General features: G+C 38.6%; 2 protein-coding genes and 1 long non-coding RNA gene across 7 annotated transcripts in view; all 3 read right to left on the bottom strand.

The window, feature by feature from the left end:
- LOC139115940 (monocarboxylate transporter 13-like) overlaps positions 1-26,619 on the bottom strand; it is a 40,295-nt gene that overhangs the window by 12,403 nt on the left and 1,273 nt on the right. The gene's annotated exons all lie outside the window — the stretch shown is intronic.
- LOC139115939 (monocarboxylate transporter 12-B-like) lies at positions 237-11,518 on the bottom strand. 5 transcript variants are annotated; one of them, XM_070678375.1, is made up of 8 exons: positions 10,944-11,518; positions 10,550-10,754; positions 7,682-7,838; positions 6,341-6,526; positions 5,027-5,583; positions 3,934-4,138; positions 3,317-3,481; positions 237-1,540 (listed from the first exon to the last, which is right to left on the bottom strand). In XM_070678375.1, exons 3-8 carry the CDS (start codon positions 7,827-7,829, stop codon positions 1,434-1,436), a joined length of 1,368 nt encoding a protein of 455 aa, XP_070534476.1. In that variant the 5' UTR covers positions 7,830-7,838; positions 10,550-10,754; positions 10,944-11,518; the 3' UTR covers positions 237-1,433. The 5 variants fall into 5 exon arrangements, with proteins under 5 accessions (XP_070534476.1, XP_070534478.1, XP_070534480.1 ...); XM_070678377.1 differs by lacking the exon at positions 10,550-10,754; XM_070678379.1 differs by lacking the exon at positions 5,027-5,583 and having other exon boundaries at positions 3,934-4,107; positions 10,944-11,517.
- LOC139116517 (uncharacterized) lies at positions 20,028-21,685 on the bottom strand. Its single transcript, XR_011548323.1, has 3 exons — positions 21,107-21,685; positions 20,713-20,917; positions 20,028-20,188 (listed from the first exon to the last, which is right to left on the bottom strand). It is a non-coding gene; the product is annotated as an uncharacterized lncRNA (long non-coding RNA).

Below are 26,619 nucleotides of genomic sequence, written 5' to 3'. Positions count from 1 at the left end.
ATCCATGCTGCGAATGCTTTAATAAAGTGACGCAATAATAGAATGGCTTTTGTTTCGAAGTTAACAAGTAAATCTGATAGTTCCTGTGACAAAAATTAGGAGCAATATTATTTTGTGTGATGTTTAAAGATCGACCAAATCCTCAGCAGAGCGTTAAGATGTGATCACTTATTGCAAATATGTTCATTTCTTTTACACACGGATTTTGCTTCAAAGAAAGAAAGAGGAGACAACTGTTCGCAAACACAAGTTTTATTTCGGATATTACGGATCGAAAAAGTAGAAATCGCGTTGATATCCCGAATGCTTTTCATAAAAAGAATAAAGACTTACATACTTCCTCAACAACGAAGAATTATATTTCAATGATCAGCAAAAGTACTATGGTACTGATCAGAAGTGATTACATTTTTGTGTGTGTTTCTTGTGTGAATGTAAAGCTGTCTGGATAATTTTATATTGTCAATGTTTGCAATTCGAGCGGAATAAAGGAGCGTAAATGTTGTAAATACAAGGGGAATATTATTCATAGGACCACTTGTAGAGCACAGATGGCCGAAGCCAATACTGTAACTCCTCATCGTATTCTCATTCAAACTTGGCACAAGACCAACTACGATGACATACATATTTAGATCGATTTGTTTTTAAAACCATCCAGAACGGCGGAGCGATGCTATTGTATAGGCATGCATAGATAAACGAAGGTGAAGGTCTAACGAAACTGTAAGCTGTCATAAATATATAAATATCAGTATAATCCATTTCTCTGTATGAAACAACAGGAATGCTCAATAGAAGTTAAAGACTAGCGACATATTACAAATCTCTCACTAATTGCTATCATAATCTAAGCATACTCTTTTCAGTGATATTGGTGTCACTTTCTATCGTAAGGAACAAGTGAAAGTCCACTTTTATAAGAACACCCCTCTGCGGGCAAATGCCTATAAGGTTCTCATCTGACATCAAATGACTCGGAAAGGGAAGACTTTGCTTCAAAAAGGAAGTGTTTGCAGTTCACCGGTCAGCAAAATTGTGGGTTTTGTAAGGCTATCTTGGGTCCCGTAAATATTTCACAAATTTAAACAAAACGACTTAAATTTACCGAGGATTTTGCTTGCTAGAATAGAAATTTGCCGCTTCTTGTCATATTCATCGTATCAGTTTCATCATACGTCAGTCAATGTCATACCTTTAGCTAATTCTAATTCCATGAATCGATTTACTGGGCCATTTATGTGCATTCTGTATTAAGTGTTACTCTTGTGGATAGAGATTTTGTTCTTGTGTTCTTAATCAACTTAAGTTAAATTGCCTGATTGTCTTTGATCAGTAACTATGGCAGCCCTTCCGGAAGAGACTGATTGTTCATTGAGTTCAACGATCTGTTCCGACTTAAAGCTCTTATTTTGGTTTTTACGCTTGACAAGTCAATCGACCAAAGGAAGTACAAGAGCTAACGCAGATGACAGTAACACAGCCACTCCAGCCATCCAGAAAGTACCATCATAAGTGTTTGAGACATCACGGATCCAACCTAAAAAAGGAGTAAGAACACATTCATCATACGATCATAATGCTGAAACATTCTATACGATATATCCTAAAGATGTTTACATAGACATAATGATTGTATTTGAGTGATGTAAGCACTGGCACTTTCGCAAGCAAATGTTGCAGTTTCAGTGATGGGCAATTAGTTCTTTATTGTATATCTGCGTCCGCAGCTTTATATAGTTCAACCAACGCAGATGTTTCTTTGATTTATGTGATATTCTCATCTCTTTAAACGAATTAATCTTGTTCATGGTAAATATAGCAAACTTTGTAAAGTAAAGTTAAACGTTTGCTCGGTTGCTCTTCAGATATTTCCATCGTAGTATTTCTCAAACACACTTAGAAGCTTTGTTTTCCGACCTAGACAAACATTTAGGGGCGATCGTCGTACAAATTCTTGGATAAAAGAACTAAACCGTTCACAAAGTGGCGGACGTTTTCCCTGCAATTTGTACAAAAGACCGCGAATTATCGACAGAGTTCCTCATTATTCTCTTACATTTGATATATTGTGATGGTAGTTGTAAGCTTTTTGTTGGATATTCTCAAATGTATTCTTGCAGAGTTGAAACTGCGCATGCCATACTTTTTGCCATGAATATTCCATAATATATTTGTGGGACACAGCTGCTTTACTATACGGAGCCAATTCTGTCGCTGTGATCTGTATGCCTGTGGGTTTCTGTATGCAAATGATTATCGCGGCATTACTAAGGCTGACGATACAGTGCCTGAATATTGTGTACATATTGTGTAGGTCAATCGCTCTTTTCCTCTTTTTTAGTTTATCAAACTGGACATAATGGTCACGGCATCTGTGAAGACGATGCATGCTAATACAATCACGTGTAGATTAAATCAAGCTACGAGAAACTAAATTGGTCGGCAGCAGATTGTTTTTCAAATGTAGTGATTTGAGCTGTATATTTTTTGCTCCATTGGAAGTGTCCTTGCTGTATTACAGGAAATAGGAGATAAAGTTCGTCTATGATCACATTTTTTACCGAACTGTTGATATTAGTCAAAGGGTAACGTAGCTAATAATTGTGTATACATACAACGGTACATCGATGATTATATTGAATATAAAGTGGTAATACTCTGAGACTCTAAACAGAATCGCCAATTGGTGTATATAAATAAATACAGCATTATATACACACCTCTTGGCCAAGTCACACAAAGAGAGAGATTTGTGGGCAACTCAGCGTTCAGGTGTAAGTTAGTACAGTAGGTGTTCATTGTTAAGTTTACAAGTTTATCGGCTAGGTTTGTGCACTGCATCGTCCTTTATCTGTCGTCATTCATAGCGCATGATCGTTTTTGCAACACTATTTTTCCTTTCAGTCGTTAAATATGAGAGAAATTCACGAAATATAATTATCTGTGTTATCTGAGAATGAGCATGCTAACGTTATCTGACGCTTCCATGAATGAAGACGAATCAATGTCACAAGAAAGGTCAAGTGGTGCATTATATGCGAAGTAAACTCTTATAGGACAAGCAGGAGGCACGCCCACATGCATTAGTGATTATATCTATTCCTGTCAATTGAAACTTTCAGACCTGTGACCGTGAGCATGCGTAGCTTTAACAATGAATGAGTACAGCAAGGAATACTTAGAATATAGATCTGAGACTTAAGAAAGAACTGCTAAAGAAGAACGATAATTACGATTAAAGTGTGAAGAATTTCCTCTTCATAATGTACAGTCATACTTTGTCTGTTGACCCAAAAGAAATAAAAAACAATACCTCCAAACGGCGCAAACAGTAATGTACATATTCCAAGTAAGTGTACAAGGAGCGAAAGAGCGTGTCCTAGCTTTTCACTGCCGAGAAAGTACTTCACAACTATTGCAACGCATACTACGCTGCCGCCGACACAAGCGCCCATGATAGCAACGAAGACCAATTGTCCTGTAATGAAGGAATAGAACAAACAGGTACCACTGAGAGGTAACGTATACTTGACAACATAATTATTCTGTCTAAGACAGAAAATGTTCATTTAAATTAAGACTGGGCACTGTACTGAAGGCAAGACGTGAGAACAGCCAATAAACGTGTTGAGCTATTCAATTCAACATTATGGATTTTTTTGTATTTATATCGGAACAGTGAAGGCTGCTTCATACAGCACTGACTTCTACCACAAGAAGGTTGTCGCCTAGCGTTATTTAGCTGAGCTCTCATGAAAGGTATCAATTTATTGTATGCATAATTTGCATTTTCTTTGGTTTCGCTCATGCACAGAGGCAAAGATTCGGTGTTCTAGCATGTGCATGCGATAAAGTACAGAATTGCAAAAAAAAAATCAGTATGAGATTAATACCAAATATTTTGCAGAATTAATAAATATTTATGATTACCTGCAAGGGTTCTCGTATAGGTGCTCACGATCATAGAGATGCCAACCAAGAACAAAGCGAGCGCAAAAGGTACATTTGGGGTCAGTTTCTTCTGGTTACCTAGTGTTCCGAAAAGAGGCCGTCCGATGATCTGCGCCAATCCCATGACAGCCGGCAGGTAGGCACTTTCCGCGTCTGAAATATGAAAGTCACGTGCACGCCTCACCTATAGTAAGGTACAAACAACAAAGTTGACTTGTAAGTAAGAGTTTATTATTAGAAGGGGGTAACTGCAAACGCCCGAAATGTTCTTTCATCGGATAATATCGGACAAAATCGATAACATCGACTTGTTTCTGAGTTAGGGTCTAACATAAGGTGGTCTAAGATTATGGATAAGCGGTTTGAGATTTTGATGTTTCCGACAACCCGATACAAAACTTTGTGGGCCATTTGCCACCTCATCATTCTAATGCTAGACTAGAACTCAGAAATTAGAAGATATCATCGGTTTATCCCTTTTTATCAAATTAAATAGCTTGTTGGCCATTTGTCACTGCCTCTCTCTTTTAATAAGATACCTATAATAACTTCAAAGTTGGGTAGTGATACATGTACCTGATGACACGCTGTTTTATCGTATAATTTTGGATAATATCGATAATATCGTCATATCAACCTTCGAAGTCAGACACAAATATTAGGAGAGGTCCTTACAGGTCCAACATGCTTTTGCAACGGATAATGTGATGGAAAAGTCGATAATATCCCTAGCTTCTAAGTTTGAGTCTCACATTTGACGGGTAGTACATGCTGGCTTATAGGACAATATCTGATAATGGCGATAATAGTGTACAACTTCCAGGGAGGGGTCGTGATGGTCAAGGGAGACAGACACTGCGGTTTTATCTGATAATATCCAATAAAATTGATAGTAGTTTTCCTGCTAGTACATGGGTTTCATGCTCCAGAATACAATATCGCGATTTTATGAGCATATTGTGTTTGACGACAATTACAGGAAAGGTTTTACCATTTACAAGCAATCAAAAATAACTGATCGAGGGAAACAGGAGAACATACAAGAATAAAACTCTCATTCTTGATTACTTACGATATGAACTTGTATTGTGGCGATTGCCAAGGACTGGCCGACGCAAATTATCACGAGAGCGACAAAGACTGGTTTCTTGAATAATGGTAAATCGTATATATTAAGACAGTACAATTTTGCAAATGCCAAACACCTTCTGTACGATTTTTCATTTCTTTCATGCCTTGTTGCTGACTCGTCAGACATTTCTGTCAGTTCTTCATTTTTGACTTTTGATGTATCGATATCTGCAGTAGAGCTGCTACAAACGGAATCCAAAGCTCGTGCTGTGCTTGTGGTTTCATTATTGACAGCTGTATAAATTGCGCGAGGTTCGTGCACGGGTAAAGGTCTCAAAACAGCTCCTGCCAGGCAGAGGTGCAGAAATATGCCTGACAAAATCAATAATGTCCCTCTCCAGCCATACTTATCCTCCAACGCTTGTGTAACAACCGACAGAACAAACTGGCCGGCACCGGTTCCTGCCATGGCTAGTCCACAAGCAATTGAGAAACGTGTGTCGAAGTACAAACCAAGAACGTCGATGCAGGGTACATATGACAGGCCCATTCCTATTCCTACAGGTGAGAGACGATGCTTTTTAGTGATACAACAGACATTTGGCCGTGCCCGGCACGATCATTGAATCGCGAGATTTAAACCAAGAATGTTTGCTTCTACAGGTAGAGAACACTTAATAAGCCACACAAGAGCCTGTAAGTCTACGTCAAAAATGATGTGCGCATGTAGGGAGAACACGATTCTGTTATGTATAAGAAGTGACGTCTGTTATCCCTTGCATTCATTTAATCACATTTATCGCGAATCAATACCGACAGCAAATGAACAGATTTCTCGATTTTAATCGCTCACTGAATATGACAAGGAAATCAATACTTTACTCCACGTCAGTTTCTCGGTGAAATTCGCTGGTCCAGATGTCCTTTAACAATTTTATACTGTAATTATTCTTCTATACGATTGGAACTAATTTGAGATGATTGGATTTTCATATGTTTTCAAAAAGTGTGAGGTGCATTTAGTCGATTACTATGATCATTGAAGGCTTAATAGACAACAATTAGAGCGTCATTGAAGAGTTTTTCTAGCCTAATTGCTCATTGCAAAATTGTTCGCAAAACAATTGTCATTTAATTCCGGATGAAACGTCTAAATAACACACTTATTATTTGAATGTAATCGTTCAGTGTTCACTGCCAGTGAATAAACGAATTCTTCGAGCTTTGAGTTGCTCAATGAACACTGGTGCTAAGTAAAATCACCAGTGTTCAGAGAGACAGACAGAGAGACCGGCAGACAGACAGACAGACTTACCCGTTATAACGCCAAACGTGATGTAAACCTGGTGTAACTGTGTCGTGAACGCACTGGTACAAACTCCAGCTGATGCCAATACGCCTCCCGCCATGACTATTTTTCTGTGACCGAATCTCTTGGACAGAGCCACGCCATAACTCGAAGTGACCACTGATACGATAGCGTTAATACCAGCGATCCAAGCTTTAAAAAAATGACGTAGAAAGTTTCAAGAGAAATTCATATTTCTCTTATTCGCAGTCAGTACCTGAAGAAACTGGGTCATATGTTGTTAATGAGAGAATTTAATGCCTGTCTCAAGGTGGGTTTCACAGAGTCATACAAACACGTCCGCTGACATAAAGATGAATTATTGAAACACTATACGGTACGGGCCAAGTACTTTCCAGTCTTACAAGATTCTAAACTCAGTCTGTAACGAAGTAAACGTTCTTTCTAAATGTCAAGTTCGTCGAGAGTGAGCAAGGCACCTTTTAAGGCAACTTCACTAAAGCAATCAAAAAGTTGTATAATCTTTAGTTCATACTTTGCTTAAGAAAACTTGGAGGAATGGGATCGTCGGAAGTGTGCTCAAAGGTCATATGTGACCCATATGACCAATGTAAACCCAGTATCCAAGGTAAATAGGCGGTTGATGAAAATTGAAACATGTTTATCATAATGTTCGTTGTAAATTTTAAATGCTGCAGCTATTTGACGTGACACATCTAGATATCGTGCATGAAATACATTGTTTGTAAACAAGAGAGTCGCGTAGGCGCAGTTTCGACGATCTCATATATCTGTAATTTTCCCTCACAATCAAAATTTAAAAGCAGGTAGCTACAATGGATTTTTGTTAGGGAAATGAAAACACCTCGAATTTGTCGATATTTAAAATTCAAAAGAGTTACCATTTCCAGCTGAGTGTCTCTCTACAGAGTGGCACTCTATCAAACATTATATTATCTACTTTTCAAATAAAAACATGAAGATGGACATTTAATTTTGTCAAAAAATGTATCACTCGAAAGAATCGAACAAGTTCAAGTGCAGTGAGGAATCGAAAGTTTGATTGAGATTTCAAATATCTGTCATTCTGCTTTTACAAAATGCTAATACGTGTTAGATTTGAATAGACAAACTAGGAATAATTCAATTTTTCTTGTCTGATAATTTGTTTTTACATTTTTATGTCTTATTTCCACTCACTCAAGCTCTATCCTTTGAATTGAGCATGCTGTGGCAAATTCAAAACAAATTATTGATATGTTTTCGACGCCAACACTATCAACCCGATGTCGCGACTGAAGGTAATCATTTTTTTCTTCGCTGAGGTGGCCCCTAAACAAGGATTACCTGTTTCTGCCTTCGATTTGCCAAATGCACCTAAAAACGCCACATAGAGTACCCCGAATGCGTATCCACTTCCGGCGGACAAGAAACATGACATGAACGTTGCCAAGACAACCATCCATCCCCATCCGCCGTCAGGAGTGGCCTTCATCACTTCAACCTTTGACAGGTGTAAAGAAGGGAAAACCAATAGAAAATGAGAGTTTGAAATACATTTAAAAGTACGTCTCTAAGTCACTGAAGGAATGAAATCAAAAAAATAAGGTTTCGTGTACCAATATGCACTTTTTACCTCCCACTTCAAGTACATTTACATAAATTATCAACATTATATAAAAGCACAGGTAAAGCTAAGTTTGTAGGTAAATTGTTATAGTTTGCCCAATAGACTTCCACATATTATGATTTGATATGTATGGATGTAGCACTATATATCAGCAACATTTTAGCTCCTAATAGTTTCCGAGAAAATGATGACCCTCCCTAAAGATGTGCATAAAATTTAGCGACTTTATTTCTTTCCAGTCTCCTAACTGATTAACACATCCTATATTTGTACAGTCGGCATTGTTATTGTTGAAAATTGAATTCAAGTCCGGACAAAAATTCATTTGTCAACAATAACAATATTCATTACACGTGTATGGGCTTTGTTGACAAACAGAATATTTGCCATACTGACATGCTATAGGGAATTGGGCAGGAAACAGCATTTGATACACAGAACAAGAAAACTAAAAGTATGAGCAAACGTTAGAGTAAATTTCCCTTCAAAACCTTCGCTTGTTATATAACAAAGTCAGCATTTCTATCAAGGTTATACACTAATGTTTGAGTTTGGAGTCGAGGGAGGAGGGGGAGGGTCCAAGTCACATTTTAGAAAGGGGCTTCAGGGTAGGGTCATATTTTAGAAACTTGAAGGGGCATCAGGGGAGGGTCACATTTTACATGGTGGACAGACCTCAATTTACTCCTGCCCACTCCTTTCGTAATAACTGAAGGCCCGCTTATCCTATTTTCAGATTTTTATACTCCATTTTTAACGCCTGAGTTGTCATCAATTTTAATGTACCGGGTTCGGCCGATCAGATCGCTGGATTCAGACAATACATATTATATATTAGGTTCAAGTCTTTTTGTCTGGTTCCCTGACCCATTCCTACCGCTGGTCTCTAAGGAAAATAGGGACCCTATTTTCATTATCAGCGCACTGCCAATGGTAGCAGCGCAGCCAGCGGCAGAAATGGGTCAGGGAACCAGACTACTGCGGGGCCATCGGCCTTCTGAAAGGCGAAGGCGCTGCAAACACCAATCTTCAAAGAAAGGCGAGTTACGGTACTCTATAGCATGTTCACGATTGCACACATCTCTTAAAGCAAAAACAAACAACAAATAAACCAACAACAAGAACATGAATTACTCTGTCAACATGTAGCTTGCTGCCAAGAGAGCAACTACACAGGCACCTGCTTGTGTTGATAGAGTCAGTTGTGACCTTTACATGTCAATCTGAAGGCTACTAAGGTTATCTGTATCCGGGTACGTTGACAAGTTAGGGCTCCCAATCATGAACGTATGTCCATGCCCAAGTAAACATATGGCCTGATAATGCATTGATGCCGCTGCGCAAAGCAAAGTATTTTGCTTTGAATGGTGGACAGTCCAGGCTGCAACTTCGCTGACCGGCCCTGGTCTCACTCTATTCGCATTTGAACGTGAGACGTCGTTATTTGCATATCAATGGAAGTCAAGGTGCGCTGCCGAAGTAAAAATCAGCTGAAATACGTAAACGAACCAGAGATTTTGTTCACAAAAGGATTTAGGGAATGACCAATAATCAGAATTCATGCAAGTATAGGTAATTTCATTAAATTACGCTCACTGGTGTATTTTGCCGTTCAAAATACTGACCCAAGTTAGGTCATAGTAATTTACCCCTGACCCATCTTCCCTACGAGCCAACCGTGGCGGCCAGGGTTAACCTTTGATGAACCACATAGATGCAGCCTACCCCTGCCCCGATAGCTGCGTTTCTACAGCTACTTCACTGGCCAATAGTGTTTACTTAGGCAGGGACCTTCCAAGGAAACGACACCGACCTAACCAAGAATGTACCCAGGTGTGTGCGTCCATGACCTAACCAAGCTGTGCAGACCGGAAGATGCATACGGGTCGAAGAATGGCTCAGTGTACTTACTTACGCCGACAATAAGAAATCAAATGTAACAAAACAGTGATAGAGTATCTTACAATAACAAGCCAAAAACATATACGACTTACGGACGTGACCCGGATAACGCTCCAGAATCAATTCTTGTACGATACATGTCGATATGTTTCGACGTCTGCGTTACTGAGAATAAATAGCATCTTATCACGCTACCATGCGCCAATATGATTGGACGAGAGCTCATTCCAGCTTTTAGTATTCGGGGCAATATGTGGTGCAATCTCGCAATACGCAATGCGACATTGCGTCAACGGAATCTAGAGATCCCGCTCTGCTGATGTGCAGCGTCTCAGAAGCTGTTATCCAATTTGGTGGCTGAATCTTGCCGTTAAAATTAAATAATACAAAAAGACTCCCCAAGTTGTTGTGAATAGTGAAAATCGACCTTCTGAGCACGCTGCACACTCATCCCGCTTGATAAGCTTACACTCTACATGTTGCACAATGGAGCATGCATATCAACTTCAAAATTATGTTGTCACCACAGACGAATCGCATCTTAGGGCGAACAAATAAAATTATTAGCCTTATGTGTGTTTTGACAATGTGTTGTTACCGCTGCATGTATTCTGTCGGCAAAGTAATCTTCGAGACCATGATATTTACATTTGGTTAGAATTTAAGGGTCTACGAATACTTACATGTAAAGGATATCGCGTAAATACTGATAATTAGCGAAATCCCACAGACAAGCATGGCGACTGCAAAAGTTACCGACGGATCAAGACATCGTATATGGCCTGCAGCACCGAAACATGGTCGTGCAATCAGCTGCACCAATCCCACGACGGCCGGTATGTATGCGCCAAATTGGTATGATATGCCAAAGTCACGAGCACGTCTCACCTGAAGGAAAGTACATTGTAAGTTGTAATATTGCTACATAATAGATTTACGATATATTAGGCAGATATCATACTTCAGTTATGAATCCTTGTTGTATGTGAAGGTATCAGTAACACAAGGTAACTGCGGTTGGAGGAAATATTATTGCAGCATAAAATACGCAAATTCGTTTGTCTGCTTCATACTTACAAGATGTATTGGAGCTGAATTGATTCCAAACACTTGTCCAACGCCAATAATACAAATTGTTATGAAAACGGGTTCTTGAAACAAAGTGACGTCATATATGGATAAAAGGTACGATCTACAACGCCGAGGAAATGTTTATTTCGGTTTGTGATCGACAGTCTTGTCCTTCACTCTTATCATGTCATGTGATTCTGCAGATTCTTCAGCCTTTGAGTCGCTTTCTTCATTGCTGCAAATTTCCTTGTTGCATTCATCGTCCTTCAGTGACCTTTGTAAATCATTGCCAGGTGATTTGTGCTTTGCAGGTAGCTTACTCGCTCTTATAGGTCTCATGAGGGCTCCTGCCACACACAGGTGTAAAGTGAACGCTGACATAATTAGAAGCATTCCCCTCCAGCCATATCGATCCACCATCATTTGAGTCGCGATTGATAAGACAAACTGACCAGCACCGGCTCCCGCCGAGGCCAGTCCAATAGCGATGGGAAATCGCTTCTTGAAATATATGCTGACGATTTCAATACAGGTCACATAAACGACACCCATCCCGGCTCCTACATTTTATAAAAAACTGTAGACAGTCATTGATTTCCATATACGTATTTCGCAAACATGGTGTTATGTGACTGAATTGGTAGAATGTAGGAGACATGTGAGAGAAGCCGTGACTATTGTTGTTATACAGACTTAAACATTGATATTTAGAGGTGGATGGCCATTATCAGGGGGGAAAGACAGCAAGTAATTTCCTGACTTAAGGAAAATTACTGACTTTGAAGTCTGTGCTTTTAATGAAATACACATAACACTCCTCTCTACAGCCTAACTGTGCCACGTTGATTTGGTGTATAATAATGTGGTGTATTGAAAATCTGTGAAGCAAATCTTAAACGGTTTAACTCTAAATGTCATGTTTGTTTTGTCAAACATGGGTGTTTCATATGTACTGTATGAGTGTAAGGTGAAATAGCTGCTTCCCTAATGGGCTTGCATATACATGCAGTGGGCCTACTGAACTCGAGTAGGATTCTATTTTTAGGGTAGTATAAAATCCACACATATATTATGGTTCTATGCGAAGAAGATAACTGAATTTCATCTTATGACCAGCGACCGTATGTTGCATTCATGGTATATGAAGTTCTCCCGGAAAAAGTCGTGCAGAAGTTTACAATCTTGCGTTAACAGGCACATATTGCTTTTTATACAACTGATTTGGAAATAGCTGAACTTTTATATTCACGTCTCGTGGCAGGGTCGAAATTAAGCCCAAACTAATGATAACTTCACAATCTGCATTATTTGTATTTAAAGTAAATGTTGAAGTGAATAGGCTGTGCCATATTCAGTTTCAATAAAGTCGGCGTGCTGATGATGCAAGCATAGACGTAAAGCTGAACAAGTTGTTTACGTCAATTAAGAGAATGAAGGAAGAAAAATTACTCTGTACATCATCAAATACACGTCAGCTATAGCATTTACTTTCTTCCCTTAACAAGCAAAAGAAGATTGTATGATATGGTTTGGCTTGGTATTATTAAATGTATAATTTCTAGCTATACAAGTAACCGAATTTATGTAAATATATGTCCAAAACCGTTACGCTCAATTTTGATGGTGTACTATTTATGATGTCATTTTACTGAATTTAACCAGAAATATGATATTATCAGGTTAGGGACATCTACTTCCAGCATGACATATAACTCTAACTTCAATTACGAAAATGAAATAGAACAAAATTCACTCATGCCATTGGTATTTGCTTTACAAGAGGAATTGACTAGTATTATATTATATTGTGCAGCCATGCGCCAACCTAATTGGACAAGAGCTTATTTCACCGATGCTAAAATATTGTTTTACCACTGATAGCAGTGCTAAAACGGGCCCATAAACCAGCATATTCGAAAATTGCCCAGTCCGAATTGCAAGACTCAGATAAAGTATGGCTCTCTAACTCTCCTTTTGATGAAAATAAGTTGGGGTCCATGATCACGGAATCTTAAGCAGTACATTTTGATATGATGTACGCATATCATTGCATTAGGGCAACAGCGTGAAATATCCTTGTTTGATTTAGCGGGAGTCGAGACTCGTCATACCGCTCTTTAAAACGAACCTTGTATTCGTTCATACAGTAATAAATTGGCAGTTACTCAGAATAATGTATATCAGATATTCTTTCCCAAAAGTTTGGACTTTAATAGACCAGGATGTTCTATGGTGTCCAATCCGTGCCAAAATTACTAGTTTCTAGTTTACTGTTCTGAGTTCAATTTTGCAACTCACATTCTATTCCGAATTCAATTTTACAACTCAACATTTCTCTCCACTGTATGTACTGCTATTCTATATAAATATTTTGAAAACATTTGGCGCGCCGTAGGCTTGAAGTGACGAAAATACCCAAATAAGACAACAAAGACAAACAAGTTGATAGCAATAACCCCAGCCGGTAGGTTTACACTCGATTTTAGTACAATTCCCTCCATATAGCACTACACTATCGGCTCGTGCTATATATCACGCATTATACCAAAATCTCGGCTATAACCGCCTGCGGTGGAGGTTATTGCTTAAACTGTTATTCAAGCAATGCAAGGTAAACAAGAGCATAAATAATTGAGCTTAAACCATAAGTACCCTTTTTGAAATATGAATTGATGTTACCTGTCAAGACTCCGTATGTGAAGTACAACTGGTGTACATGTGTTGCGAAACCACTCGTAAGAATCCCCAGTGATGCTAAAACGCCAGCAGCCATGACAGTTTTTCTGTGTCCAAATCTTTTTGAAAAGGCCACTCCGTAGCTTATAGAAAACGTAAAGGCGACTTCAAATATCCCTGAGATCCACGCTGCAAATAGTTTATACGTATTGAATAATGTTGGGTGTTGAATAGAAATCTAAACTTGAAATCTTATAGTCTTCACGATGATATGCATTTATAATGCCCACCTACCTACCTACGTACTTACCTATCTGCCTACTTACCTACCTGCCTACCTACCTACCTACCTACCTACCTACCTATCTATCTACATACATACCTACATACATACATACCTGCCTCCCTGCCTCCCTGCCTACCTGCCTACATACATACATACATACATACATACATACATACATACATACATACATACATACATACATACATACATACATACATACATACATATTTACATACATACATACATACATACATACATACATACATACATACATACATACATACATACTACATACATACATACATACATACATACATACATACATACATACAGGCAGACAGATATATGCAGACAGAGAGAGAACGGATGCCTTAAAAGGTAGAAAAAGTCGCACCCAATATGAGCATTGTGCGCGTCGAATACTCGCTACCAATAAAAGGCAATACGCATTTCAGGTGGAAGCTTTTCAAGTTTCTAGCGTATGCAATCGTTCCGTAACAAAACTTTTGGGAACATACTAAACTAACAAAGTTCAAAGTTCATTTGGTCTCTAAAGACCAAAGACCAGGACTTTGATGTATCACCGACTTCCTCTAATATAAACAAGCAATGTAATCTTTGTCTATCAGAAAAACTACTCATTATCAATACTGATAAACTTGCGCTGTTAAACAAACGCTCTTATTTGGTTTCAAAATGTCGCTAGCAAAACAAATATTATTTATCGAAATTTACCACCCCTATAAAACCACAAGTTAGCATGATAGTAACAGACTGTTTTCTAATCGTTCAAATGGAATACAGATGGTAAAGCTTTCATATTTCCGACCAGCATACCAACATATGTCCAAAAAGTCGAGAGATCAGAATCATGACCTCATGCTATGTACAAAACCCGTATCACGAGGTCATGTAATTGTTAGGCACCACCCCCTCTGGTAAACGTCAATAATATAATGATAAATAGAGTGATATACTGAGTCTGTAACTAGTCTCTCTCTCTCTCTCTCTCTCTCTCTCTCTCTCTCTCTCTCTCTCTCTCTCTACTTTGCAAAGAATTCAAGTAACTTCAGTACACCATGTAAAACTAAGTACACCTCTGCCTTGTACTCATATACGTAAATGTACACAAATTTCGTTGTCATTAAAGACTGTTGTTGTGCTTTACCTTGAAGTGCCACGCCACATGAACATTTACAAAGTAACTACAGCTTTACGGGAAAGCGACATATCTAGGATCAAGTAGAACATGTCTACACGCTCATAGTTATGTATGTTTATTAAGTGATTTTAATAGGCGAGTTGTGCTGTGCTAAACTGAGAGAGGAACGAAATGTTCATATACACATACCTGAAATTCTTCTGCAATATAAATCGAAAATAATATTTGCTTTTTCTCTGGCAAAACCTGTCAAATCGTATGTAATTTTCTCCAATTATTTGCACAGGCAGTCGAGGCATACTGTTGATATTGCTTACACCACAGTCCCTCTAGAGGGACAGTGCTTGGACCACCGATACAAGAAATAGAAAGTACAATGAGTTTATGTCATAATCGAATTTCCTTAATTAAGTCTATCTGCTCGTGAATAAATACACGTTTGTTAGTAATGAATAGTTCATCACGGATCAACAAATTTTACATCAATGTCTACCGAAACTTTAAATAGGTGAATAAGCTGATTAGATAATTCCAATCAAAATCAAACACGAACGATTCATGAAGTTAAGTCCACTTTTCATGCCAATGTGAGATAATTTTCACCATGCACCGGTAGACATCTAGGGAGATTGCTGTCATCATACCAAATGATAAGATGTCAATTACAAAGATTAAGGGACTACATTATTAGTGCAGATTTTGGTTAATGACACAATTGTCACTGCAGAGTAGGGTACCTGAAGGGCAATATTTTCAGTATAGAATGCATGTATGTACCGATCTTCCTATCAATAGTTTGTGACCCTCATTCATATTCTAATTCAAACAAACGTGGCACAATGAAGACTCACATTGATCCGTGACTTATGCGCAACTGTCGTCATCAAAGCATTAACTGGCAGATTTTATGCTGTAGACATTTTGTACTCGAACAAAGGTAGAGTTTGTCAGAAATACTAGAGGAAAAAGTCAGCTGATATACGAAGGCTACCTTAACAATCAAAACAGCATCTTCGCTTGCCAAGGTCTCCGCTCCGGGCAGCTGGATGCTTCCCGAAATCAGACCTTGGCTGATAGACCCCCTAAATCGTGTTTTTAAAGCGCCACCACACGACTGTATGTGACCAGTAAATAGCCAATCAGATAATCGGTTACTACGAATGTAGTAGTATAGGTCTTTTCCCACTTTTTTCTCGGTGTTACATTTACAAGTATTCGTGGTCACTGTTTACATTTCATGCTACTGAAATCTACTGCTGAAATAACTGATGTGTTCAAAACGCTAAAACAAAGGCCCAGCCGCCAGCGCGTCGTACCGCAAGATATTCCCAGCTGTCGCTCAACTAAAGGTGAAAACATCAACCCGCCAAACTCAAAAGATCGTGGCGCGAAATAGAAAAGTTCTACCCGCCGAAGTAAATCTGTTAAACCACTCCTCCAATTTTGACCTCAACATTTCATGATAAACCCATTACTCAGACGTTGTTCAGACATTGTGGTCCTGTCAACTGGCGCGGCCGGCAGCTATTCTGTTGTTCATATCTTTGGAAAATTGTAAACATTGTGAGACGATGAACAGGATTTACCAGAACAGAACATAGACACGCCGCGGGAGAAACAACTGGAAGCATGGCTCGAAACATGGACTAAGACTTTGTGAAATATGCTAGAACTGGAAATCAAAGAACCGGATTTTGTTTGGGTGTTGTTCAAAAAAAATTGACACATTCATCACAGCTATAGACTCATCGGTGAATTTTTCATACAAGCGTCAGTTTTTTCAAAGTCATCTTCTGCACTATCGCCATATTTATTCGTCGATTTTTTTTTTCTTTGGGAGATATCTAACGCTTCACACGATACAAAGCATTACAGCCATACATTTCGTAACCCACGATCACTGTAACGGAACTTTTCGCCACCTCTCTGTATGACGAGAAAATCGCCCGTAACTTTATCCGCACCATGCAGTAAGATTTCCCCATGCATGACAATCAAATCCTGTATTAAACTCGGGCAAGATTGCCTTCCCACTCTTAAATTTCCGTTTTAGCCATTAGGGTGTCACAGGACGAAGGTAAACCAGAGACTTGGTTCAAGTCGGTGAATTTTCAAAAAATAAAATGATTTGAAAAGTTCCTCGTGTAAAATTTGGTAGCGATCGAACGCGTTTTTATTTAGTCTGTGCAGCTATAGCAGTAGTGAATTAGTTTGTGCCGGGTAAAACTCCCCTGTATCGCGTTCACCCCACTCACGCGTTCACATAATCCTACTCACACATTTCACATGAAAACAGAACACAGATCATTGCATTCCAGACGATCACACAACTCACATGTTCACAATCACGCACTTGAACCAAGTCTAGTAAACCAGTAAGCAATCGAGAGAAAAGCTGTGCACAAACGGTGCAGTGGTCGGCGTTTGGAAGGTAGGCGTGGTTTTCTCTTTGAGTGTAAGGCGTGCTCTGATTGGTCCGCCTGATTTTCTAATTCCATCAAACTCCTTAACGCAAAATAGTGGGGGTATCCCGCACGGCGTGGTTAGTGGAAGACTCCTGTCTGGCTAACGAGCCGTGCGAGCGGACGATGTCAAAACAGGTGCCAGCTAATAACGATATATGGGAATGTGTCAACGAACACTGTCACCCGGCAGACCTAGAAAATATTGAGATTCTAAAATGCAGAGCTGCAATGAAACTCCAAGCACAGAATGCCCAGCAATGCCTTTGAAGAATGGCACAACGGTTTTTCTCGTGCTATCGGGTCAGTTAACCATTAATATGGAAATCCATAGATTTTATTAGAAAGGAGCATTCGACTACGTATATCACCATAGCACAAATTAGAGCGGGACAAGCGCCCACATACTGTAACAAAAGAATACAAAGTAGTTAATGAGCACATAAAGACCATTGCTAATGATTATCAATATTAAATGTCTCAAGGGAGTGTCAAATAATCTTACCATGTACTTGGAATATCACAGACAGTGTCTATGCTATGGCAAAACAAATATTGAATTGTTTGAAAATAAAGATAATCATACGTCCTGTAAACTTAATTTTCAAGAAAGAGTCAGAGTGGTAAGTGTCCGGTGGTAAATAGCCGGGGGGGGGGGGGTTAATTGTTATGTGGCAAATGTGCGGGAACTAAATGTCCGAGGGTAGTAAAATCCCTTTATCTCTTAAATTCGATGTAACTAAAATTCCTGTCTTTTTAATCGCGTAGTTTTTTGCGTTATTCCCCTTATGTCTGGCAATGAAACCATAATATTTCCCTGTGACGCTATTGTTCCATGTATCGATATTACTCGGCTGTTTACGTGCATTCTGTATAGAGTTTATGGAGTATTGAATGTTAGGTTCGTTGATTCGGGTTTCGATCCTATGTCATTGTCTTCCGCTTTCGCCTTTTCCTGGCGACATCCAAGTTTGCCAAGTTTCTTTAGTTGATGGGAAGGAAAGCTGCTAACACGGATCAGAGCAACAACAATGATCCTGACAACCAATAAAACCCATCGTATATATCTGAAGAATCGCGCATCCAACCTACAGGGAGAAAAAAGTGTTAATGTATGGCATGTATAAGTCAAGAAATTATATGTATTGTTCTAATTGACATTAACATCCCGGTATACAATTATTTGCAAAAAGATTACATGTTCTGGAGGAAGGCTAACACGTCATTCTTAAAGAAAGACCGGTCCCTTCACGTATTTTCTGTAATACAAGAATATCTACAACAAATTGCATTAGAACGGAAATTTTAATATGATGATAATATTTTGGTTTCTCAGGAAAACTCTTTCAGCAGGTTCTCTATTTAGAGCCGTCATAATCACATGATCAGGATGCTTGTGAGAAGGCACTTCGTGTTTATGGTCTGGCATATTATTCGCACTCTCAGACTTTTACAATGTGCTTTTCGTTTACTCGTTTACTGCTTGTAGGGGCTTATTTCGAAGCTCATTGGATAAATCTAGTTATCGCCGTCTTAGTTTGCCAAAATACGGAATTTTATTTTCCTCATCTATCTATCTATCTATCTATCTATCTATCTATCTATCTATCTATCTATCTATCTATCTATCTATCTATCTATCTATCTAACAAATTTATATAACGCCAAATATCCAAAGTTAAACAGTGCTCAGTGGCGCTTAGAGTTATAATGCAAATGCTCTCTGGAATATATAGGTTTTTAAGCGTCTTTTGAAAATGTTGACATTAGGAGAGGTTTTTATGTCCAGGGGTAAATAGTTCAAAAGGACAGGAGCTGCCGAAGGGAAGGAACGGCGACCATAGGTCGTCAAATTCCATCTAGGTTTTGCAGAAGACATTTATTAGATGACCGAAGAACTAGTGATGAGGCTCAAGGTGTTATTAAATTCCTGAGATACTTTGGAGCTTGTCAATTCAAGGCTGTGTAAGTAATCAGCAGAAGTTTGTATACAATGCGATGATGTACTGGAGCCACTAACTTGACACAAGGATAACAGGCCCTTTTGAATTTCAAATATCGTTAAATTTGACGAGTTTCTCTGGTTCCAAACTAATTTTGATTTTGGATTTCCTAAGAGAATGGTCGAAAGTTTCATTTTGGAAAGTTTGAGCGAAAGTGCAAGTCTTTCACTGTCGAGGCGCATAATTCCTTAAGAAAATACTTTAAAATTGGTATAGAGAAACTGATTTACATGAGGCATCGGTTGACTGGGAACTAGATGATAACTTGAGCCATTACAACAAACTTAAGTCAAATGCTTAACAGTCGGTTAACCTAGATTAATATTATTAAATAGCTGCATCATCTCTGGGATAATGCATCAGTTGCTAAAGCAAGGAAGACTTAAAGCAGTCGTCAAATGTGTTTATAATTTAAAAATAAACGCTAAGCATGCATGGCGTCATTCATAGCATGCTTCATCGTTTAAATTATCGTGCCACTCGTCTGCAAACTTTACCTCCCAACGGCCCGATGAAGAGAGAAAGTATTCCAAGAAAATGGACGAGTAAACACATCGCTTGCCCTACTCTCTCGTCTCCAAGGAAGTGCTTTATCACAATTGGCCTGAACACAGAGTATCCTCCATTACATATACCGTAAACGGCAAGCAAGATGACCTGAGCTACGTTACGAAGATAAGAAAAATAACAAAAAAAACATGTAAGCAATGCAAGGTATAAAGTCAAAGCTGTGCTGTCGTTCCTTTCTTGCTACATTTGAAGTAGCAACCTTTTTGGGGAAACTCGATAAGAAGAGAGGAAATGGAAAGGAATTTGCAATCTCAGTGAAGTTGTCCTTTGTTGGTAATTCGAATAGAAGGTAACAAGGCTATTTAATGATGTCTTATGACGGTTCAATAGAAATCACGGAGAATACGTACGGAGGGAATGTGTCTCTTCATTCGTAATTTACATACGTCTAGGCCTATGTTGACAAAATAGCGGAACAATGACACTACATTTGCAATATTCTTTTACTTGACAAGCAATAAATAGTTTGTCACTCTTTTTCCCCTTTCTATTCATTTATATTGAACAACATGTCGTTACCGCTGCTATATTCTATCGGCAAAGCAGTTCGGCCAGTAATCCGAAAGATCATGATACTGATATTTTAGTTAGCGTGCACGGGCCTACGAATACTTACATGTAAAGGATATCGCGTAAATACTGATAATTAGTGAAACCCCACAGACAAGCATGGCGACTGCATAAGTTATGGACGGATCAAGACATCGTATCTGACCTGTAGCGCCGAAACAAGGTCGCCCAATTACCTCTGCCAATCCCATGAAGGCCGGTATGTATGCGCCAAAACTGTCTGGTATGCCAAAATCACGGGCACGTCTTACCTTAAAGCAAGTCCAAAATTGCAAGAAATAATATGACAAAACAATTTATTTACAATATTCGGACGATTTGTCTCTGTAATTATTAATCTATAGTTTTGTGAGGGTATAAGTAACCGTAGGAAACTGCAGTTTAAGAAAAGTTTCGCAGCATGAAACAATAGCAAATTTGTTTGTGTAGCTACTACTTACAAGATGCACTGCAGTTGAATTGGTTCCAAAGACTTGTCCAATGCCAATAATGCAAAAAGTTATGAAAACGGGTTCTCGAAACAAAGAGATGTCGTATATTGATAAAAAATACGGTTTAAAACACCGAGCAAATGTTGTTTTTGGTTTTTGAAGCACGGTCTTGCTCGTCTCTCTTATCATCTCATATGATTCCGTAGAATCTTCATCCTTTGAGTCATTTTCTTCAGTGATGAAAATCTTCTTGTTGCAACTCTCGTCCTTCTGTGACCTTTGTAAACCCGTGTCAGGTGATCTGTGCTTTGGCTTGTTTGCTCCCAGGGGTCGCATGAGGGCTCCTGCCACACACAGGTGTAAAGTGAACGCTGACATAAGTAGAAGCATTCCCCTCCAGCCATATTGATCCACCATTAACTGAGTCACGATTGATAAAACAAACTGACCTGCACCCGATCCCGCCATGGCCAGTCCAATAGCAATGGGGAATCGCTTCTTGAAATATATGCTAACGATTCCAATACAAGTCACATAAGCTAGACCCATTCCTGCTCCTAGAGTGTAAAAAGAGAGCTGTAGACAGTCATTGATTTTCTAATAACAATTTAAAAACCATAGTTTTGTGTAACTAAATTGGTAGAATGTAGCAATCACAGGAGAGAAGGTATGACAATTATAGCTATACAGACGTAATGAAATTAATTCGAGAGGTGGATGGCCATGTGTAGTACGGCAAGACAGGAAGTAGTGTCCTGACAAAGGGATCTAGGAAAATTACTGACTATGCGTGTAATGTAATACGCCACCCTATAGCCTAATTGTGCCACTGCTCTAGGAAATGTATAGTCTTGAAAATCGGTGAGGCAAATCTTCAACCGTTTAACTCAAAATTTGAATAATTTTTATACAAGCGTGAGTGTTTCATCCATTCTATTTAGTACAAGGACGAAGTTGTTTCTTCCCTATAATGATCTTGCACATTCGTGAAGTGGCCCTACATAAGTGTTGTGGGATTTCATGTTTATGGCAGCATTAAATGCACATATCTATTCTTTTTCAAAGGTATTTTGCTGATCTATACGAAGACGACAAGTGAATGTCATCTTATAACCAGTGACCGTAAGTATGCTGCATATATTCTGTGTTTCGAGGCTTCCATTACTTTCTTATACAAGGGCTTTGGATAACTGAACGTTCTTATGCACGTGTACTATAAGGGCCGTGCAATCATGTAAGGGTCGAAATAAAGCCAAAACACATGATAACTTCAGGATCTGCATTATTTAGGTTCAAAGTATTTGCCAACGTGAAGACAATGTGCCTTATATAGTTTATTGTTACAAATTGATAAAGTGGGCATACTGATAATTCAAGATATATGAAAAATTAAGGTGTGAACAAGTTGTTTATGTTAATGAGCAGATCGAACGAAGAAACGGCACTCTGTACTCCATCAAATGTAATTATGCTGTAGCATTTACTTCCCTCCTTGACAGGTAAGAGGACAGAGTGTGATATCGTTTTTCTTTGAATTGTAATCTTTTCTTTTTGTCTTACTAAATCTACAACATCTTGCTATAGTAAGTAACTGTAATAAGTAAACAATGTTAATGTGTCCGTAAACTGACGCGTTAAATTCATATTTTTCGCTTTAATGGTGCCATTTTTGTTAATTTAACAAGGAAATATAATATTAACAGATAAATAAAACGTTTTGTTTTGAATTGGGAGCGACAACGAGAATGGTACCATTGCTTTACAGCTGTCCACTACATTCACACATATATCTCGCGGGCGAGGGATATTTACTTTCTTCACGACAGGAAATCGCAACTTCCGCTATAAAATAAAATCGAATTAAAATTGACCAATGGTATTGTATTTCCATTTTTAACAGGAAATGACTCGTAACTGAATCCGATATGTTCAGGCAAGGCAAGATAAAAAAGTGCAAAACTATTCCAGAAAACACCATAAGTACCCTTTTTGGAGACATAAATATACAATGTTACCTGTTAAGACTCCGTAAGTGAAGTACAACTGGTATACATGTGTTGTGAATCCACTTGTAAGGATCCCTAGTGATGTTAAAACACCAGCAGCCATAACAGTTTTTCTATGTCCAAATCTTTTTGAAAAGGCCACTCCATAACTTGTCGATATTACGAAGGCGACATCAAATATCCCTGATATCCATGCTTCAAATGGTTCATACGTATAGAATAGTAGTAAGTTTCAAATATAAATCTCAAGGTAAAATCAGACAGCCGTCACGACAATACCCAGGCATACCGGATTTTTTTCCGACTTTAATTACGCATTTATTATACATACGTACGTACGTATATACATAAATACATACATACATACATACATAGATACATACATGCATACATACATACATACATACATACATACATACATACATACATACATACATACATACATACATACATACACACATACAGACAGACAGACATACATACATACATACATACATACATACATACATACATACATACATACATACATACATACGTACATACATACATACATACATACAAACATCCATCCATCCATCCATCCATCCATCCATCCATCCATACATACATACATACATACATACATACATACATACATACATACATACATACATACATACATACATACATCCATCCATCCATCCATCCATCCATCCATCCATCCATCCATCCATCCATCCATCCATACATACATACATACATACTTACATACATACATACATACATACATACATACATACATACATACATACATACATACATACATACATACATACATACATACATACAGACAGACAGACAGACAGACAGACAGACAGACAGACAGACAGACAGACAGACAGTCAGACAGACTTTCATATGAATTTCAAGTTAGGGTGACGGGGATTATTTGTCGAGACTAGTGGGATTCGACAGTCTCCCTGTTTGTTTTTGTACTGAAGGAGAGCCGGCCTGGGGAAATACATACATACATACATACATACATACATACGTACGTACGTACGTACATACATACATACATACATACATACATACATACATACATACATACATACATACATACATACATACATACATGCATGCATACATACATACATACATACATACATTTGAAATTCATCATGTCCTCGAACCTCCCAACACTAAGTCATCAAGATGTAAAGAAGCCATCCCTAACATGCCAATTATATCATATCGACGCAATGTGAACCTCAAAGACCTCCTTGTCCGCTCGAATATTAACAACGCCGGTGAATCCAGCCCCAGTTTCACCAAATGTCAATCTACGAGGGGTTGCAACATTTGCAAATATACCCTTAATACATCACAGTTCCAAAGCACAGTCAACAAGAAAACATACACAATCAGAAATGCCATCAGCTGCAACAGCAAAAACGTCGTATACCTCCTCACATGCCAACGCTGCCATAAACAATATGTCGGGGAAACTAAAACATCTCTCAGACTTCGTTTCAATAACCACCTCTCCTCAGTGCGTCATAAAAAAGATACCCCGGTCGCCATACATTTTAATTCTGATCAACACAGTATCAGTGATGTTTCAATAATTGGCATCATCCAAGTCAATAAACAGGATGACAAACTACGCAAACATTTAGAAATACAATATGGATCAAAAAACTTGACACACTGTCTCCAGCTGGCCTAAACATTCGCCCAAAATTTACATAGCATTTAACAGCGCCCCGGCATACCAGCTATTGAGTATTTAAAGGGACCCCCTGGACTTCAGCGCGCCAATTTCCAGCTCTCGGCGTAGGTCCAGACAGTTTTGACCGTACTCACAACCTCGAGGTTAGTCTCTCTCCTTTCATTTATGTACATTTACAGATTTTCAGATACTTGTAACTCCACATTGCTCGTTTTTCTATACAATTCAACCATTGTAATTTTTAGTCTCTCCTGTCATTCATGTACATTTCCAGATTTTCACAGACTTATAACTCTACATTGCTCGTTTTCCTACACAATTCAACAGAAACTTGATAGATGAGGTGATATCCCTCTTTGCAAGGCGACCCCATAACATGCGGGTAATGAAGTCTACCGGAATTTCAACAGCCTTGGAATATGTTCAGTTGATGTATAAATTTCTATTTTTATACATTGATGGCAGATAGAAAAGTTATATCAATACTAAAGGAAATTATCATTTTTCGTCATTTGAGGGCACTGTGGAAACAAAGATATTCACACAGTCAGAATAACAGAGACATCAAATCAATGTTTAGCCCTTTTTCTGTGTCCTAGGCTTACCTGTTACAGCCTTTGACACTCCACACGCGTAGAATAACGCAACATACAGGACCGAACAGGAATGCACATTTCCTGTACTTACGAAGAATCCAACAAACGCCGTAAACCGATCACCAATCCGCATCCTCCGTCTGGAGGTTCTCCTTTGGCCTCTCCATTTTCTTTGAAAACCTGTGTGGGTGAAATATTTTTTTCCCTAAAATAGTAGCATGAATATCATGATCGCTTGATTTTGGTAAAAGTTGAAAAAATGAAGGTTTCTTTTAGCTTACACCTCGTCGAAAAGAGGTACGTAGGTCGAAAATGCATATCCTACTTTCCACCGTGTCCAAAGGAAATGGCACAAGTGAGATTGTTGTGCCAACAGTAAGAATGCGACAAGCTCATATTGGTAATTTGCGTAAGAAACTGTCGGTGCGGATTGGTATTCTCAGGGAACTGCGACTAAAATCAAATATTCTTTTGTTAGTGTATAATTACTTTTCTTCTTGTACTTAATTATTATGGTACTGTATGGGGTAATACCTCCAAGACAAATCTGCATGATATTACAAACTTCAAAACAAGCTGGTGGATTATATTGGGAGTATATGTTACCGATTTCTTCCCGCCATCTACTTTCAAGTCTCCATTGGCTACCAAGCGATGTCCGTATTATTTTATTGTAGTTAAGACAATTATAACACTGAATGAACTTGCATCCGACAATTTACAGCGGTATTCTTATAATACCGAGATGTATCATTTCATTGCTCGAAGCTTTAGCAATGCTGATATATGTTGAAACTTTTAAGACCACAACTCGACAGAGATCATTTTTATGCCGTGCTTCAATCATTTGGAATAGATATTCGTTCATTTGTAAGAAAAATCGAAAGTTTGTCACAGTTCAAAGCGTAGTTACGTAGTTTTCTTCATGCTAAGGTTAAGAATGAAGGCTTTTCACTTGATACGGTGTTATAAGTTATTCTTGTATTTCGGATTCTGTGTCGCAGTCAACAAAATGATGATGTCACGACGACTTTGAGAGCAAAATGTGCAGCCGTGATATAGTAGTGGACCACTGTTGAAGCTAAAAAGTATGTTCAAACATGAAAGCACTCTCGTTTGTGGAAAGTTCAGGTTGTCGGGTCTAGTCATGTGAATACCAACCTCCACATTCGCACCTTCCGAAGTTCAGTTTCCTATTGCTTGATTGTG

Source organism: Ptychodera flava, chromosome 17 (genome assembly GCF_041260155.1).
Source record: "Ptychodera flava strain L36383 chromosome 17, AS_Pfla_20210202, whole genome shotgun sequence".
Taxonomy (NCBI): domain Eukaryota; kingdom Metazoa; phylum Hemichordata; class Enteropneusta; family Ptychoderidae; genus Ptychodera; species Ptychodera flava.
Note: the sequence above shows the minus strand (reverse complement) of the source record. Positions and strands in the feature narration are given on the sequence as shown.

Bases quoted from the DNA above. Each gene is read 5' to 3' on its own strand.
- LOC139115939 (XM_070678375.1), bottom strand. From the start codon at position 7,829: ATGAAGGCCACTCCTGACGGCGGATGGGGATGGATGGTTGTCTTGGCA. The intron at 5,584-6,340 runs GTAAGTCTGTCT...TCTCACCTGTAG, and splicing joins CACGTTTGGCGTTATAACGG to GAATAGGAATGGGCCTGTCA. The intron at 1,541-3,316 runs GTATTGTTTTTT...CTCCTTTTTTAG, and splicing joins ACTGTTTGCGCCGTTTGGAG to GTTGGATCCGTGATGTCTCA.